This window comes from Bombina bombina, chromosome 2, assembly GCF_027579735.1.
Source record: "Bombina bombina isolate aBomBom1 chromosome 2, aBomBom1.pri, whole genome shotgun sequence".
Lineage (NCBI taxonomy): Eukaryota > Metazoa > Chordata > Amphibia > Anura > Bombinatoridae > Bombina > Bombina bombina.
Window position 1 is genome coordinate 1,329,401,994 of NC_069500.1, and position 18,596 is coordinate 1,329,420,589.

General features: G+C 42.9%; 1 protein-coding gene across 1 annotated transcript in view; it reads left to right on the plus strand.

Moving 5' to 3' along the window:
- The window catches only part of NOP14 (NOP14 nucleolar protein), a 97,736-nt gene that overhangs the window by 34,098 nt on the left and 45,042 nt on the right, over positions 1-18,596 (plus strand). The window contains exons 12-13 of the mRNA XM_053704196.1: positions 3,428-3,529; positions 7,790-7,943. Coding sequence (XP_053560171.1) covers positions 3,428-3,529; positions 7,790-7,943 — 256 coding nt within the window. The remainder of the gene's footprint in view (positions 1-3,427; positions 3,530-7,789; positions 7,944-18,596) is intronic.

Consider the following 18,596-nt stretch of genomic DNA (forward strand, 5'->3'; position numbering starts at 1 on the left):
CAAGACAGCATGAAGGGGTAGCCCCCGATCCGGGACCGGATCTAGTAGGGGGCAGACTCTCTCTTCGCTCAGGCCTGGGTAAGAGACGTACACAATCCCTGGGCCTTAGAGTTTGTATCCCAGGGATATCTTCTAGAATTCAAGGACTCCCCTCCAAGGGGAAGGTTCCATATTTCTTGTCTGTCTACAGACACGACAAAGAAAGAGGCGTTCTTACGCTGTGTAGAAGACCTACATACAATGGGATTGATCCACCCAGTTCCAATTGCGGAACAAGGGCTGGGGTTTTACTCAAACCTGTTTGTGGTTCCCAAAAAAGAAGGAACTTTCAGACCAATCCTGGATCTAAAAATTCTTAACAAATTCCTCAGAGTCCCATCATTCAAGATGGAGACCATTCGGACAATCTTACCAATGATCCAGGAGGGTCAATATATGACTACCGTGGATCTAAAGGATGCGTATGTACACATTCCTATCCACAAAGATCATCACCAGTTTCTCAGGTTCGCTTTTCTGGACAAACATTATCAGTTTGTGGCTCTCCCTTTCGGGTTGGCCACTGCTCCCAGAATTTTCACAAAGGTGCTAGGGTCCCTCCTGGTGGTGCTAAGGCCGCGGGGCATAGCAATGGCGCCTTATCTAGACGACATCTTAATTCAGGCGTCGACTTTCCAAAGAGCCAAGTCTCACACGGAAATTGTAGTGGCCTTTCTGAGGTCTCACGGGTGGAAGGTGAACATCAAAGAGTTCTCTCTCCCCCCTCACAAGAGTTCCCTTCCTAGGAACACTAATAGACTCGGTAGAAATGAAAATATTTCTGACGGAGGTCAGAAAGTTAAAACTTTTAACTACTTGCCGAGCTCTTCATTCCATTCCTCGGCTATCTGTAGCTCAGTGCATGGAGACAATCGGATTAATGGTAGCGGCAATGGACATAGTCCCTTTTGCACGGATACACCTCAGACCACTGCAACTATGCATGCTCAAACAGTGGAATGGGGATTATGCAGATTTGTCTCCTCAAATACAGTTGGACCAGGGGACCAGAGATTCTCTTCTCTGGTGGTTGTCTCAGGATCACCTGGCTCAGGGAATGTGTTTCCGCAGACCAGAGTGGATCATCGTAACGACCGACGCCAGTCTGTTGGGCTGGGGTGCAGTCTGGGACTCCCTGAAAGCTCAGGGCTTATGGTCTTGGGAAGAAGCTCTTCTCCCGATAAACATTCTGGAACTGAGGGCAATATTCAACGCTCTTCAGGCATGGCCTCAGCTAGCTGCAGCCAAATTCATCAGATTTCAGTCGGACAACATCACGACTGTAGCTTACATCAACCATCAAGGGGGTACAAGGAGTTCCCTAGCAATGATGGAAGTAACCAAAATAATCAGGTGGACGGAGGATCACTCTTGCCACCTCTCAGCAATTCACATCCCAGGAGTAGACAACTGGGAAGCGGATTTTCTAAGTCGTCAGACTTTTCATCCGGGGGAGTGGGAACTCCACCCGGAGGTATTTGCCCAGCTGACTCAGCTATGGGGCACTCCAGAATTGGATCTGATGGCATCCCGTCAGAATGCCAAACTTCCTCTTTACGGGTCCAGGTCCCGGGATCCCCAGGCGGTGTTGATAGATGCTCTAGCAGCGCCTTGGTCCTTCAATCTGGCCTATGTGTTTCCACCGTTTCCTCTCCTTCCTCGTCTGGTTGCCAGAATCAAGCAGGAGAGGGCGTCGGTGATTCTAATAGCGCCTGCGTGGCCACGCAGGACTTGGTATGCAGACCTAGTGGACATGTCATCCGTTCCACCATGGACTCTGCCAATGAGGCAGGACCTTCTACTTCAAGGTCCTTTCAAACATCCAAATCTAATTTCTCTGCGCCTGACTGCTTGGAGATTGAACGCCTAATTCTATCTAAGCATGGTTTCTCTGAGTCGGTTATCGATACCCTGATTCAGGCTAGAAATCCTGTCACCAGGAAAATCTACCATAAGATTTGGCGAAAATATCTTTGTTGGTGCGAATCCAAGGGTTACTCATGGAGTAAGATTAGGATTCCCAGGATATTGTCCTTTCTCCAAGAAGGATTGGAGAAAGGATTATCAGCTAGTTCCTTAAAAGGACAGATATCTGCTTTGTCTATTCTTTTACACAAACATCTGGCAGAGGTACCAGACGTTCAAGCATTTAGTCAGGCTTTAGTCAGAATCAAGCCTGTTTATAGACCTGTGGCTCCGCCATGGAGTCTGAATTTAGTTCTTTCAGTTCTGCAAGGGGTTCCGTTTGAACCTTTACATTCCATAGATATTAAACTTTATCTTGGAAAGTTTTGTTTCTGGTAGCTATCTCTTCTGCTTAAAGAGTTTCAGAGTTATCTGCTTTGCAGTGTGACTCACCTTATTTGGTGTTCCACGCAGATAAGGTAGTTTTGCGTACCAAACCCGGTTTTCTTCCTAAGGTTGTGTCTAATAAGAATATTAATCAGGAAATTGTTGTTCCTTCTGTGTCCTAATCCTTCTTCAAAGAAGGAACGTCTGTTACACAATCTTGATGTGGTTCGTGCTTTAAAGTTCTATTTACAAGCAACTAAGGATTTCAGACAAACAACTTCATTGTTTGTCATCTATTCTGGTAAGAGGAGAGGTCAGAAGGCGACTGCTACCTCTCTTTCCTTTTCGCTGAAAAGCATCATCCGTCTGGCCTATGAGACTGCTGGCCAGCAGCCTCCTGAAACAATTACTGCTCATTCTACCAGAGCAGTGGCTTCCACGTGGGCTTTTAAAAATGAGGCTTCTGTTGAACAGATTTGTAAGGCAGCGACTTGGTCTTCGCTGCATACTTTTTCCAAATTTTCCAAATTCTATACTTTTGCTTCTTCAGAGGCTATTTTTGGGAGAGAGGTTTTACAAGCAGTTGTGCCTTCCGTTTAAGGTACCTGTCTTGTTCCCTCCCTTCATCCGTGTCCTAAAGCTTTGGTATTGGTATCCCACAAGTAAAGGATGAATCCGTGGACTGGATACACCTTACAAGAGAAAACAGAATTTATGCTTACCTGATAAATTACTTTCTCTTGTGGTGTATCCAGTCCACGGCCCGCCCTGGCTATTAAGTCAGGTAGATTTTTTTGTTTAAACTACAGTCACCACTGCACCCTATGGTTTCTCCTTTTTCTTCCTAACCTCCGGTCGAATGACTGGGGGGTGGAGCTAAGGGGGAGCTATATGGACAGCTCTGCTGTGTGCTCTCTTTGCCACTTCCTGTTAGGAAGGAGAATATCCCACAAGTAAAGGATGAATCCGTGGACTGGATACACCACAAGAGAAAGTAATTTATCAGATAAGCATAAATTCTGTTTTTTTTTTTTTCTTTATGTACATATTGTTTCATTTGACCGTGTATTTAAATAATGTAACCATTTCCTTGCAGCTTATTTATCTTAAAGTTACTGCAATATTATTTCCTACGTCAGACTTTCGGCATCCCGTGGTCACACCAGCAATGATTATAATGAGCCAGTTACTAACAAAGGTAAGTGTTCCCTCCTTAAGATCACTCTTAGTTGGCTGATCATGTGACTTGCTGTTGAGCTTTTTAGTCTTGTGTATTTTTTTTCCATTCCTTGCATTATAACGAGGAACACTTATGTAACCAGTGAGTTATAAAAATGGCTTGTTCTACTTACATCAGTAGGCATTTCAAATCCGTAAATCATGGTTGGTTGGAACAATGTTGTTTACAAATCTTGATTAACGTATTTCCCAAAATACTTTTATTTTGTGCTCTTCTCTCTAATTATTGTTGCTGCTATTTTGGAGCTTAGACTACACTTCAGGTATCTGGAGAGTTTATTTTTCATGCAAACATTTTAATATTATTTGTTCGCATTTTATAAACTTATATATATATATATATATATATATATATATATATATATATATATATATATGTATATATATATATATATATGTACTGTAAAACATTTTTGAGTATGGTATTCCTTTAAAAGGTCACACTTCACAAGTGCACACCTATTTATTTTATTTTTTAAATCTTTTATTGAGGTTTTAAGCAAGGATGACAGCATAGGTTATATGTACATTTATAATGAGAATACAGACACAAGATGCACGTCTGTGAAAAGAATTTACAAACTGACAGAAGTGAGCTGTAAGCTAGACATAATGTAGTCTGTTATATATAATCAGTTATACTAAGTGACATAAATAGTTAGTGCACAGTACATATACCAGTGAAACCTCATTTTGCTCATATAAAACCCCCTTAGGCCTCATAAGGTCACTCTTGGAGCTATCTATGCTTATAGGTCTAGGGAGAGGGGTTTTATCAGCTGATATATTCGTGATTAAAGCAAAAATGAGTACACGTTAATAGCGAGATATCATAACATAGTATAATATATTATAGAGTGAAAACTTGAACTTTTTTTGAAAAGGGAACTTTTGATAGTGAATTCAAATAGCTGCTTATAAAGAACAATTGAAAAGGGATCAATGTATATGTAGAAGGACCTTCATACAATATAAAAGTACATGCAGAGACCCACCTTAAAAACTGATAAAGTATGATAGCTCGCTCAGGGCTCAAGTATGTTAGGTAAGACAACCCTAGTAACCTTCAGATTAACAACTGAACTAGAGCTCCCTAGTTTGGAGTGACTATTATAACATAGGGGTGTCTGCTCAAAATGAGACCCATTGAGAAAGTCTTAAGGATTATAGTTGTGGAGGGAACATTGTGGCAGATATAAATACATATACATCCAAGTAATAACCTTATCCAACAACTTAGTGGCATATAGTTGAAGACAGTACAAAGACTCATACAGCATAACATTAAAATATGTAATAATTGCTGAAATGATCTATATATAACTGTCATTAACGCCCGTATCCCAATATTATATTATAGGGGGTCTGACACCTAGGAAGGTGAATATGCTAATGACCAAACTGAAGTTCCCGTGATCCTTTTTGTGTGCTAAAAAAAAATCTCTTGATTATAGTAATCCTACAATAATAGCTTGCTATTTTAACAGAAAAGATATCTATATTGAGTGTGCCTAACTGCCTCGGCGGGTGACAGCCCAGCTCGCACCAGCACAGCAAGATACAGAAAATAAAGAGAACAGTAATACATACTGTTAAATATGGTCAGAATTTCAATATGATTGCAATGAATAGTAACGCAATTCAATAATAGGTGTAGACCGTGCCGGTGTCAGCTAAGAGGGAGTGGTTACTAATATTAATTATTGCATATACCCAGTGAGTAGACATTGTTAAAGTTTTAGCAAGAAAGTAATTTTTAGGATTTCTGTTTGTGTGTGAAAGCAGATTTTATATCTTTTAAACGTGCAGAATACTCTAACTATTACCATAGCAATGGTTGGGTGTATATAACAGCAAAACGTGATAATGCATGATCTCCACAAATATTACTGTCAACGGAACAATGTCGATATAACTTTTAGATGCAAAAGTTCAGCATGAAGTTCTTATCAACCTTAAAAGAAGAAAACGCATGGAAGCAAAAATTGTTTGCAAGATATTTGGGGCAAAAAGTAGGGAAAGTAGCATAAGAATCAACCAGCCCAAGTTCTCCGTTTTGGGAGTCATCCAATTCCCCTTTTAGCTTGGTATTTATTTGATCCTAGTTGGGTTTCGTCTGACCTTTTTGTGTGATTTATAATGAGCGCTGAGTCAGTGAGACCAGATCAGGAATGTTGTGCTTATGATTTTGGTTGCCCTGATCATAGGGAGAAAGCAACCAAAATATGTAGATCTTGTGTATTTTGGCTCTCAGCATATTGGAACCCCAGACCTCACATTAGGTAGCTGACTGCACATCCCCAACGAGGGATTAGAGGTAAGTCGCATGGCTTTTCAGTGGAACTGAGGCCGGTCAGAAAAGAAGCCGTCTGATGTAGTAGTGGAGGCTGTAAAGCTACGTGCAAGACCCCTGCTTCTGTTGCCCCAATACCAAACTGTCAAAGGCGCGTCGTCTTAGTAGAGCTGTGAGTCTCGTATTACTGTCCTCCTCCATCACACTGACTTCGGTCAGAGGTAAGAATGGCACAGTTAGTAGAGATCTCCTGTCGGTTACGGTATTCCTGTCACTACTACATTGTCTGTCTTTGGCCTTGTTGGCTGGCATGACTCCCTTCTAGTAGTCGCTATCAAGTCTTTGAAACTCTCATCTAGCTTATATTCAAAGTCCCTGAGTAGGGCATGTAAAGTTAAAGAAGGTGCAGCAGTTGGTGTGAACCTGCTCGACCAGGTTTACCGGGGGAGGGTGTCAAGATCTATAGAAGTAGCTGCCCGCTGAGATCTTGACGGTCCAGAACAGAGCCCGTAGGTCATGAATGCAGCTTATATTTAGATGTCTGATACTCTGGAACACAGGGTACCTTTAGCAATAGAAAGTAAGTGTGGATGCTGCGTATGTCTCAAGATAGGCGACAGATAGCCTAGACCTTGCTACAAGCTTTTGCGGCCATTTCGTTCGCTGCCTGGACATTTCCCTGTGCACAACTATTTATGTATCGCCCATATAGTTGACAGAGTGCTCAAGTAAATTCCTAACTTTTCATATTTTATTTTGTCTTGTGCAGATAATTTAATAAAATTGTTTTATATTCAAATATAAGCGTAGGATATGTTCTAAACAGACAAGGCAAAGTTGACTTTGTTGCCTCTAAAAGAGGTTATTTAAAGGGATGTGAAATGAAATCTGCAGTATGTTTTCAAGTTAGTTTGTGCTTTTTTTTTTTTATGTACAACACATTCAGGCACTGATTTGTAGGTGGTGTTCTTAGTGCTAAAATTATAACAATAATATTAAAGCCTTTTAAAACTGAATTTTATTTTTACTAGCTGCTGCATGTATATACACGTTTGGTGGTTCAAATACTTTTCGTCCCTTTTAATTTTATCACAGCTTTTTTTTTATTCTTGTAATAGATGATCTTGTGCGGAGTATACCTACTTTTTGTATTCATAGTTTTGCACTTGTTCAACAGCTTTTCCAGGTTACTCAGATGGAGTGCATTGATCTAAATAAATTCCTCATAAAGGGTGTATCTTGCACTGCCAGTAGTTTAGATGTAGACAGAAGAACCATAATTGGTTTGTATAATGGAGGTACCTTCTTGACATTTTGTGTAATTTTGCTAAATACATATACTCCTTTATAATGCAGGGATCCAAGAGTTTCTTCAACCGCAGAACAATTACTAATCTTTTTGGCTAGCTTTGTTGTTTTCAGACTAAAGCCAAGATTGGCTCTTCTAAATAAGGCAAATGGTAGGTGGAGTGTAACTTTTGAAAAATAACTGCAGAAAAAAAGGATGTTTAATTTGTTTTAAAACAATACGTGGCTGATATGTTACTCTATAGCAAAACAACAGAAATATCTTGTAATTACAATGTGTTTACTGTCCCTTTAAAATGGCACTGTAGTCCATATAGAATTGTAATGCATTTCAGTTTATAAGCATTTTAGCAATGTATGTTTATTAAGCAAAATTACTTCTTGGGATAACAGTTACCATGACATGTTTATTATGACTTCTGAATGTTCCATCAGTGACCGAGTGTGCACGTGATCTACAGCTGTGTGCTCATCTGGATAGTAAACAGAGAGAGTTTTTGCTAATACTTGTTGTTTGTAGAAAGGCTTATTTTCAGAACTGAAATGTACTGATGTCCCTAGTTAATAAACAACAATTCTACATTTCATCTTGAATGTTGCTGTTTTGTTTTGCCACAGTGTTCTGTGTCCTCATTAGAAGACGTTGCTGCTGGGCTCTGTGTTTGCTGCTTGTTTCTGGAGTACGTGTCTCTGTCACAGAGATTCATACCTGAGCTAATAAATTTCCTCCTGGGTCTTCTTCACATGGCAGCACCAAACAAAGAACCTACAGGTATGGGGGCACTAATAGGGGTCTAAACAGATCTTCAGCTGTCTACATTTCTTGAGGTTTGTTTAAACATATATGAAATACTCACATTTCTTCCAGGTATACTGAATGGGTTTTAAAGGGACGGTAAAGTCAAAATTAAACTTTCATGGTAATAAAAGTGTTTGCCATTTAAAAAAAAAAAAAAAAAAACAACTTCCAAAATTGCATCAGTTACCAAATTAGGTTGTTCTCTTGGTATACTTAGTTGAAACATAATCCTAGGTGGGCTCATAGAACCCCAGATGCTTGCATAAATATTTAGCAGTCTATAGGAGTAGTGTTTTCAATAATTTTTGTAGCAAATGGTTTACAAAGTTGCAAACACTGCTGCTGTAGACTGTTAAACAAATGCACGCTCCTGAGGTCCTATGACCGCACCAAAGGATACCAAACAAATTTGAAGATAGAAGTAAATTAAAAAGTTTTTTTTGTTTTGTTTTTTTTAAAACTGCATGTGTGATCTGAAAGTTTTAAAGGGATATAAAAAAGTGCTCCTTTATTTAAAAAAAGTTAAATCAAAGTAAATATAATTAAAAAAAAAAGATTGTGTTAAATAAAACAGCAAACAACTTGTTGTTTTCTTGTAAAAAGATCACTTAGAAATTCTCAGTGTAGCCACTGCCTATAGTTACATAAGGGAGCAGAGAACTTAAGTTGCAGTCATCTTCTTCTGAGCATTGGCAAGAAACGGGCCTCCTGTTTCTCTAGCATTCACTGAACAATAAACCAGCTCTCATTGTTCTAGAAGATTTATGACATCAAGCTATATATGCCTTCTTGTAGAGAACACAGTCCTATTGTGGGACTGTGACTGGAAGAATTGGACCCTGCACAAATGAAGTTTTTAAAAAAAGTAAAATGATTAATAGATATTACAGTGATTTTGCCAACTGCTAAGTGCTTTTTTTATAACAATAATTAAAGGGATAGTCAAAAATAAACTTATGATTTAGATTGACCATGCAATTTTAACCCCTTCACTACTGGTCCTTTAAGACAAAAACTTGCCCAAAATACTAGAGATTTTTTAGCATTATTGCTATCACTCCATTTAAGCAGAAATAAATAAATATACATACATATACACAGGGAGTGCAGAATTATTAGGCAAGTTGTATTTTTGAGGATTAATTTTATTATTGAATAACAACCATGTTCTCAATGAACCCAAAAAACTAATTAATATCAAAGCTGAATAGTTTTGGAAGTAGTTTTTAGTTTGTTTTTAGTTATAGCTATTTTAGGGGGATATCTGTGTGTGCAGGTGACTATTACTGTGCATAATTATTAGGCAACTTAACAAAAAACAAATATATACCCATTTCAATTATTTATTTTTACCAGTGAAACCAATATAACATCTCAACATTCACAAATATACATTTCTGACATTCAAAAACAAAACAAAAACAAATCAGTGACCAATATAGCCACCTTTCTTTGCAAGGACACTCAAAAGCCTGCCATCCATGGATTCTGTCAGTGTTTTGATCTGTTCACCATCAACATTGCGTGCAGCAGCAACCACAGCCTCCCAGACACTGTTCAGAGAGGTGTACTGTTTTCCCTCCTTGTAAATCTCACATTTGATGATGGACCACAGGTTCTCAATGGGGTTCAGATCAGGTGAACAAGGAGGCCATGTCATTAGATTTTCTTCTTTTATACCCTTTCTTGCCAGCCACGCTGTGGAGTACTTGGACACGTGTGATGGAGCATTGTCCTGCATGAAAATCATGTTTTTCTTGAAGGATGCAGACTTCTTCCTGTACCACTGCTTGAAGAAGGTGTCTTCCAGAAACTGGCAGTAGGACTGGGAGTTGAGCTTGACTCCATCCTCAACCCGAAATGGCCCCACCAGCTCATCTTTGATGATACCAGCCCAAACCAGTACTCCACCTCCACCTTGCTGGCGTCTGAGTCGGACTGGAGCTCTCTGCCCTTTACCAATCCAGCCACGGGCCCATCCATCTGGCCCATCAAGACTCACTCTCATTTCATCAGTCCATAAAACCTTAGAAAAATCAGTCTTGAGATATTTCTTGGCCCAGTCTTGACGTTTCAGCTTGTGTCTTGTTCAGTGGTGGTCGTCTTTCAGCCTTTCTTACCTTGGCCATGTCTCTGAGTATTGCACACCTTGTGCTTTTTGGCACTCCAGTGATGTTGCAGCTCTGAAATATGGCCAAACTGGTGGCAAGTGGCATCTTAGCAGCTGCACGCTTGACTTTTCTCAGTTCATGGGCAGTTATTTTGCGCCTTGGTTTTTCCACACGCTTCTTGCGACCCTGTTGACTATTTTGAATGAAACGCTTGATTGTTCGATGATCACGCTTCAGAAGCTTTGCAATTTGAAGAGTGCTGCATCCCTCTGCAAGATATCTCACTATTTTTGACTTTTCTGAGCCTGTCAAGTCCTTCTTTTGACCCATTTTGCCAAAGGAAAGGAAGTTGCCTAATAATTATGCACACCTGATATAGGGTGTTGATGTCATTAGACCACACCCCTTCTCATTACAGAGATGCACATCACCTAATATGCTTAATTGGTAGTAGGCTTTCGAGCCTATACAGCTTGGAGTAAGACAACATGCATAAAGAGGATGATGTGGTCAAAATACTCATTTGCCTAATAATTCTGCACACAGTGTGTGTGTATGTATATATATATATATATATATATATATATATATATATATATATATATATATATATATCTATATATATGTATATATATATATATATATATATATAAATATATAAATACACACACACACACACACGCACACCTAAAAATGTCAAGCCCTAAGCTACTAGCCATCCAAAAATGTTACTCGCCACTTTGATTCTACCCACTACCCTGCCTACACCACACCCACTAACCCCCCACCTCTTTGCATATCTTTAGTCCATGTGAAACACCTTATTATGCAGTCATTTTTTTATATTGTTTTGTTTTATTCCATAAATTAAATAATGCTACATACAGTAATAAATTAACAAAAATAAGTGCATATCAGTTAGCAACATCAACTAGAGTTCTGGGGAACTGAGAGAAAGCAGAGAGTGTTGACAATAATGTGAGTTCATAGTAGACCTGGGAACATTGTTTTATTATTATCATCTCTCATCTATCTTTCTCCACTGCCTCCTCTCTTTAATCCCTCTTTTTACCCTCTCCCTTTCTCTCTCAGGCCATATCTTCTCTTTACACTCTCTATCTTCTCTTTTAAATCTCTTCACTTTTTTTCCACCACTTTCACTTTTACTCTGCAATATCTCTCTTCCCCTGTTTACTCTCTCAGAAGTAGCACTTATGGAGTCCTTATAGGAATAACATATCCTTGCCCTTTCATGGATCTATAATATCCTAACATATCCTTGCCCTTTCATGGATCTATAATATCCCTTTAGATAATATTTGTAGACATCCACTCACTAACTTTTACTCGCCACTGTAAAATTTTCACTCGCCAATGGCTAGTGGAAATGTTGAGTCGTATGAGTATGTGTATATATATATATATATATATATATATATATATATATATATATATATATATATATATATATATATATATATATATATATATATATATATATATACTGCTCAAAAAAATAAAGGGAACACTTAAACAACACAATGTAACTCCAAGTCAATCACACTTCTGTGAAATCAAACTGTCCACTTAGGAAGCAACACTGAGTGACAATCAATGTCACATGCTGTTGTGCAAATGGGATAGACAACAGGTGGAAATTATAGGCAATTAGCAAGACACCCCCAATAAAGGAGTAGTTCTGCAGGTGGTGACCACAGACCACTTCTCAGTTCCTATGCTTTCTGGCTGATGTTTTGGTCACTTATGAATGCTGGCTGTGCTTTCACTCTAGTGGTAGCATGAGACGGAGTCTACAACCCACACAAGTGGCTCAGGTAGTGCAGCTCATCCAGGATGGCACATCAATACGAGCTGTGGCAAGAAGGATTGCTGTGTCTGTCAGCGTAGTGTCCAGAGCATGGAGGCGCTACCAGGAGACAGGCCAGTACATCAGGAGACGTGGAGGAGGCCATAGGAGGGCAACAACCCAGCAGCAGGACCGCTACCTCCGCCTTTGTGCAAGGAGGAACAGAAGGAGCACTGCCAGAGGCCTGCAAAATGACCTCAAGCAGGCCACAAATGTGCATGTGTCTGCTTAAACAGTCAGAAACAGACTCCATGAGGGGGGTATGAGGGCCCGACGTCCACAGGTGGGGGTTGTGCTTACAGCCCAACACCGTGCAAGACGTTTGGCATTTGCCAGAGAACACCAAGATTGGCAAATTCGTCACTGGCGCCCTGTGCTCTTCACAGATGAAAGCAGGTGCACACTGAGCACATTTGACAGACGTGACAGTCTGGAGATGCCGTGGAAAACGTTCTGCTGCCTGCAACATCCTCCAGCATGGCCGGTTTGGCAGTAGGTCAGTAATGGTGTGGGGTGGTATTTCTTTGAGGGGCCGAACAGCCCTCCATGTGCTCTCCAGAGGTAGCCTGACTGCCATTAGGTATCGAGATGAGATCCTCAGACCCCTTGTGAGACCATATGCTGGTGCAGTTGGCCCTGGGTTCCTCCTAATGCAAGACAATGCTAGACCTCATGTGGCTGGAGTGTGTCAGCAGTTCCTGCAAGACGAAGGCATTGATGCTATGGACTGGCCCACCCGTTCCCCAGACCTGAATCCAATTGAGCACATCTGGGACATTATGTCTCGCTCCATCCACCAACTTCACGTTGCACCACAGACTGTCCAGGAGTTAGTGGATGCTTTAGTCCAGGTCTGGGAGGAGATCCCTCAGGAGACCATCCGCCACCTCATCAGGAGCATGCACAGGCGTTGTAGGGAGGTCATACAGGCACGTGGAGGCCACACACACTACTGAGCCTCATTTTGACTTGTTTTAAGGACATTACATCAAAGTTGGATCCGCCTGTAGTGTGTTTTTCCACTTTAATTTTGAGTGTGACTCCAAATCCAGACCTCCATGGGTTAAAAAATTTGATTTCCATTTTTTAATTTTTGTGTGATTTTGTTGTCAGCACCTTCAACTATGTAAAGAACAAAGTATTTAATTAGAATATTTAATTCATTCAGATCTAGGATGTGTTATTTTAGTGTTCCCTTTATTTTTTTGAACCCAAGATATTTATCTAGGCCCAACTAGTGATACGTATTAGTTGTAATATCGAATGTTTTTTATGTATCCATGTCACTTTTAGCACTTCAATGATTGCGATTAATAGCACACAGTAACTACTTCAATTTCACTTGTTAACTAGCACTCCTATTGGCTGTTATGTTGTATTTAACCACTCACCTGGCGAACACCGTTAGATCTCTGATGAAGTGCATTTGAGCATGCGCGAAACGCGTCAGATCCTGCCTACCTTGTACACTGTTTAGTGTTTCACCTGTCTGTTTGAATAAACCACTTTGGTTACAAGTTCCAGAGTATCCTCGTTGTTTTCCTTCATTTTGTAAATGGCCGAGCTGCCCTGAGGATTGGAACTCATATACAAACACCCAGCTCTGTTTCCCGCAGAGTGCTTCCCTTGGACTCTCCAGCTGCGAGACGATCCCGATCTCGCCTCTTGCTCACCTGTTGTGTCTTACTGATGTCGTCCTGACGAGCAACCAGGATTTGGAAATCGGGCCAGTTACACAGCCACATCCAGCGGAGGATACAGTGAGCAATACGGCACAACCGCGAGAAGATCTCGCTACCCACTCACCTTCCGTGTATCATTGACGTCATTCGGGGAGGAATCTGGACGCAGGAACTCCGGTTAGCACTGCAGCTACTACCAGAGGACAATACGGTAACAAACACCGCACAGACCCCCCGTATAAAGACACAAAGGTACTTTTTTCCATCTTATTTGCACAATATTTTGGCACTGAGAAGTAGTGTCGCAAGGCTAGAAGATGCTGCCTTTCTCTGAGACTGCAGCCTTTTCTAGCCTGCTCTCCTTTCTGCTTGTCTCTCCCATGCCACAGCCACTGCCCCGCCTAACAGCACAGGTAACTCCCTTTGTTAACTTTCTCCCTACAGCCACTGCCCTGCCTCCCAGCCCTCCCACCTCCCAGCACCTATTTAATGGAAGTTGCTGCTGCCTTACTCTGAGACTGCAGCCTCTTCTAGCCTGCTCTCCTTTCTGCTTGTCTCTCCCATGCCACAGCCACTGCCCTCCCCCCGCTTACCAGCACAGCGCAAGTAACTCCCTTTGTCAACTTTCTCCCTACAGCCAATGCCCTGCCTCCCACCTCCCAGCCCTCCCAGCACCTATTTAACCCCTTAATGACCACAATGTACCCTGTATGTCACTGGTTAAGGTTTTTTTTCAGGACATAATAGCACAAGTCTAGCAAGAACACGCTATTAATGCACTCCCTCCAGCAGGCTTTGTGGAATAGAGCAGTCTCAACGCTGGTGGCAAGACCACACTATAAAACAATCAAGTCCCAAAAAAAGGCCAGCGACATACAGGGTACGTCGCTGGTCCTTAAGGGGTTAATGGAAGTTGCTGTGCAACTGCGTAGCTGGCGCGCTAAAGGCAAGCCCGTCCGCGTCTGGACCACGTCCGGCGCCACTAACCCTGGCTCCCACAACCACCGCCACTACGACGCCAGCACCCTCCTCCATCTCAACACCGGTAGATCCATCTGCCTGCCACCATGCATCCCCGACGAACACCATAGGACCCTTCACCTGCCGCAACTGCGCCTTCTCCTCCCTCCGAACCACTAACCTGACAGTCACCTCACGCAAAAACAACCGCAACCACCTCAACTGCATCCTCCTCAACACCCGCTCCGTCCGCAAGCATGCCGTCGAAAGCTGGAACCTGCTCAACTCCACCTCCCCTGCTCAACTCCACCTCCCCAGATGTTGCCTTCCTTACTGAAACCTCGTTGAACCCCACATCAACGCCAGACATCGCCATCACCGATGGATACAAGATCTCCCACAAGGACCACAGCAACCGACCGGGGGAGGCATCGCCATCGTCCACAAACACTCCCTCCACGTCACAACCAGCTCCGGCTACCACTCACCAGGCTTGGAACACCTACACTTCAAGATCCAGGTCAGTCCCAACACTACCCTCCGTGGCACCCTCATCTACAGACCTCCCGGACCTCGTCCTGGCTTCTGTGACTCCATCACCGACCTCATCGCACCCCATGCCCTCTCCTCAACAGACTACATCCTCCTCGGTGACTTCCACCTAGACAACCCCAATGACCACAACACTGCCAACCTCTTAGAAAACCATGGAACCATCGGACTAAAGCAACTCATCAACTCCCCAACCCACTTAGCCGGACACACACTCGACCCTATCTTCTCTGCAGGCAACCACATCTCAGTCAACCACATCACCGAACTCCATTGGACCGACTACTATTGCATACATTTTTCCTTCAACAAACCCACCGCACACCTCCGGCAGCACCACCCACCCCGCAGAAACTAGAACAACATCACCGAAGACCAACTGCACTCCACCCTGAACAAGTGCCCCCCAGCTACCTCCACAGATGCCAACTCCTCCGCCCGCAACCTCCACCACTGGCTCACAGACTGCGCCAACACCCTCGCCCCTCTCAAGAAACCGTCCAACCGCCAACCCACCAACAAGGCTAGTTGGTTCACCCCTGCCCTCCAGGACTCCAAACGCCACTGCAGGCGATTGGAAAGACCCCCTCAAATTAAACAGCCTACAAAGAAGCCATCACTACCCACCACCACCTCATCAAAACCACCAAGAAGACTGCCAACGTCCACAACAGCAAGGAGCTATTCAGTCATCAAGGAATTCTCAAATCCCAACAGCGACACCGACATCCCGCCCTCCCAGGACCTCTGCGATAACCTCGCAATGTACTTCCACCGCAAGATCGTCGACATCTATGCCAGCTTCGCGCCCCAGAACTCACCCACCACCGCCTACCCACCAATTCCCACCGATACCTCACCCAAATACACCACCGCCTACCCCCCACTGACCATCTGGAGCCCCCTCGCCACAGAGGACACCATCAGAATCATGAGATTGATCCACTCCGGAGCACCCTCAGACCCATGCCCGCATCACTTTTTCAACAAAGCGGGTGACACCATAGCCCCCGAGCTCTGCAGCACCATCAACTGCTCCATCGAAACCGGCACCTTCCCGGATGACTGGAAGCACGCAGAATTAAAACCCCTACTGAAAAAACCCACGGCTGACCCCAATGATCTGAAGAACTATCGCCCAATCTCTTTGCTCCCCTTTGCGGCCAAAATCATTGAGAAGTCCAACGCGCAACTCGTTGACTACATCGAAGCTAACCACACCCTGGACCCCTCCCAATCCGGTTTCCGGAGCAACCACAGCACAGAGGCCGCCCTCATTCTCCTAGACCTCTCAGCAGCATTCGACACGGTCTCCCACCTCACCCTCCGCAACCGATTACAGGATGCGCGACAAAGCCCTGGAATGGATCACCTCCTTCCTCACCGGCAGAACCCAGAAAGTTAGACTCCTACCCTTCACCTCCAAGCCCACAGAAATCAGCTGCAGTGTACCCCAAGGCTCTTCACTGAGCCCCACCCTATTCAACATCTACATGGCCCCTCTCTCCGTCATTGCCCCGACGACACAACCTCAACATCGTCTCTTACGCCGACGACACCCAGCTAATCATCTCACTCACCAGTGACCCCACCACCGCCAAGAGAAACATTCACGAAGGGCTGACAGCAGTCGCCACGTGGATGAACTACAACTGCCTAAAGCTGAACGCAGACAAGACCGAAGTCGTCCTCCTCGGTCCCACCACATCCGCTTGGAATAACTCATGGTGGCCCACAGCCCTCAGACACCCTCCAACCCCCACCGACCATGCACGAAATCTAGGCGGCGTCCTGGACTCATCGCTCTCCATGGACCAGCAAATCAACACTGTCTCTTCTGCATGCTTCCACAAACTTCACCTGCTGCGAAAGATCTTCAAATGGATCCCAACCGAGACCAGGAAGACTGTCACTCACGCCCTCGTCAGCAGCCGACTGGACTATGGTAACGCACTCTACGCCGGCACCACCATCAAGCTCCAAAAGAGACTACAGCGCATCCAGAACTCCTCGGCCAGACTAATCCTTGACATCCCTCGTCAATGCCACATCACCAAATACCTGCGGGACCTGCACTGGCTCCCCATCAACAAAAGAATAACCTTCAAGCTTCTCACCCACGCATTCAAGGCCCTCCACAACATCGGTCCCGAATACTTGAACCACCGCGTTACCTTCTACACCCCTACCAGACAACTTCGATCGGCTGACCAAGCCCTCGCTGTCATCCCCCGCATCAGGAAAACCACAGCGGGAGGCAGATCCTTCTCTCACCTGGCAGCCAAGACTTGGAACACCCTCCCACTCTCAGACAAGCTACCACCCTAACTAAGTTCAGAAATGACCTCAATACCTGGCTCTTCGACTGAACTGACACCCTCAGCGCCTTGAGACCCTTACGGGTGAACAGCCGCGCTTTACAAGAACCCAATGGATAGATGTCAAACTTTTGAGACTGAGCTTATTGTAGACTCCTTATATTTATATATATATATATATATATATATATATATATATATATACTGTTTCCATTAGCACTCTCAGGATTTGTGCATAAACACAATTATTCTTTTATTGAAAATATCAACAGAATAATTGGGTTTATGCACAAATCCTGAGTGCCCTTTTTTGTGTATATATATATATATATATATATATATATATATATATAGGTGGCCCTCTGTTTACGACGGTTCAATTTGCGCTGTTTCAGAATAACGCACTTTTTTTCAGTCATGTGACTGCTATTGAAAAGCATTGACTGCTATTGAAAGCATTAGCACATGCATACATTAAAATAGCCAGTAGGTGGAGCTGTCCGCTTGCGTTGCAGCAAACGCATGCAAAGAAAAGCAAGCCAGACATGATCAATGGATCATCTTTCAAAGAAACAAGATCTAGCAGCCAATTCCCTTAGCTGCAGACTCAATGCAGAGAACTGTTTGCAGAAAAAGGCAAGTAAAAAACGTTTTTGTTAATTAAAGGGACACTCAGGTTAAATTAAATTTTCATGATTCAGATACAGCATGTAATTTTAAACAACTTTCCAATTTACTTCCATTAAAAAAAAATGTGCACAGTCTTTTATATTTACAATTTTTGAGTCACCAGATCCTACTGAGCATGTGCAAGAATTCAGACTATACGTATATGCATTTGTGATTGGCTGATTGCTATCACATGGTACAAGGGGAGTGGAAATATACAGAACTTTGAAATTTATTATAAACAAATCTACTCATTTAAAGTTCAGACTAAGTGCTATTGCATTGTCTTATCTTGCATTTGTTGATTATGCAAATCTAATGTGTTGACTGGTCCTTTAAGCTTAGTTTGATGATGATACAGTCTGTTGTGTGATTAAACACAGACAGGATGTAATTAATCAGTGTATAACAAGACCTGAGCAATGGAACCGTTTTTAAAGGAACAAGATCTAGCAGTCACTTCCCTT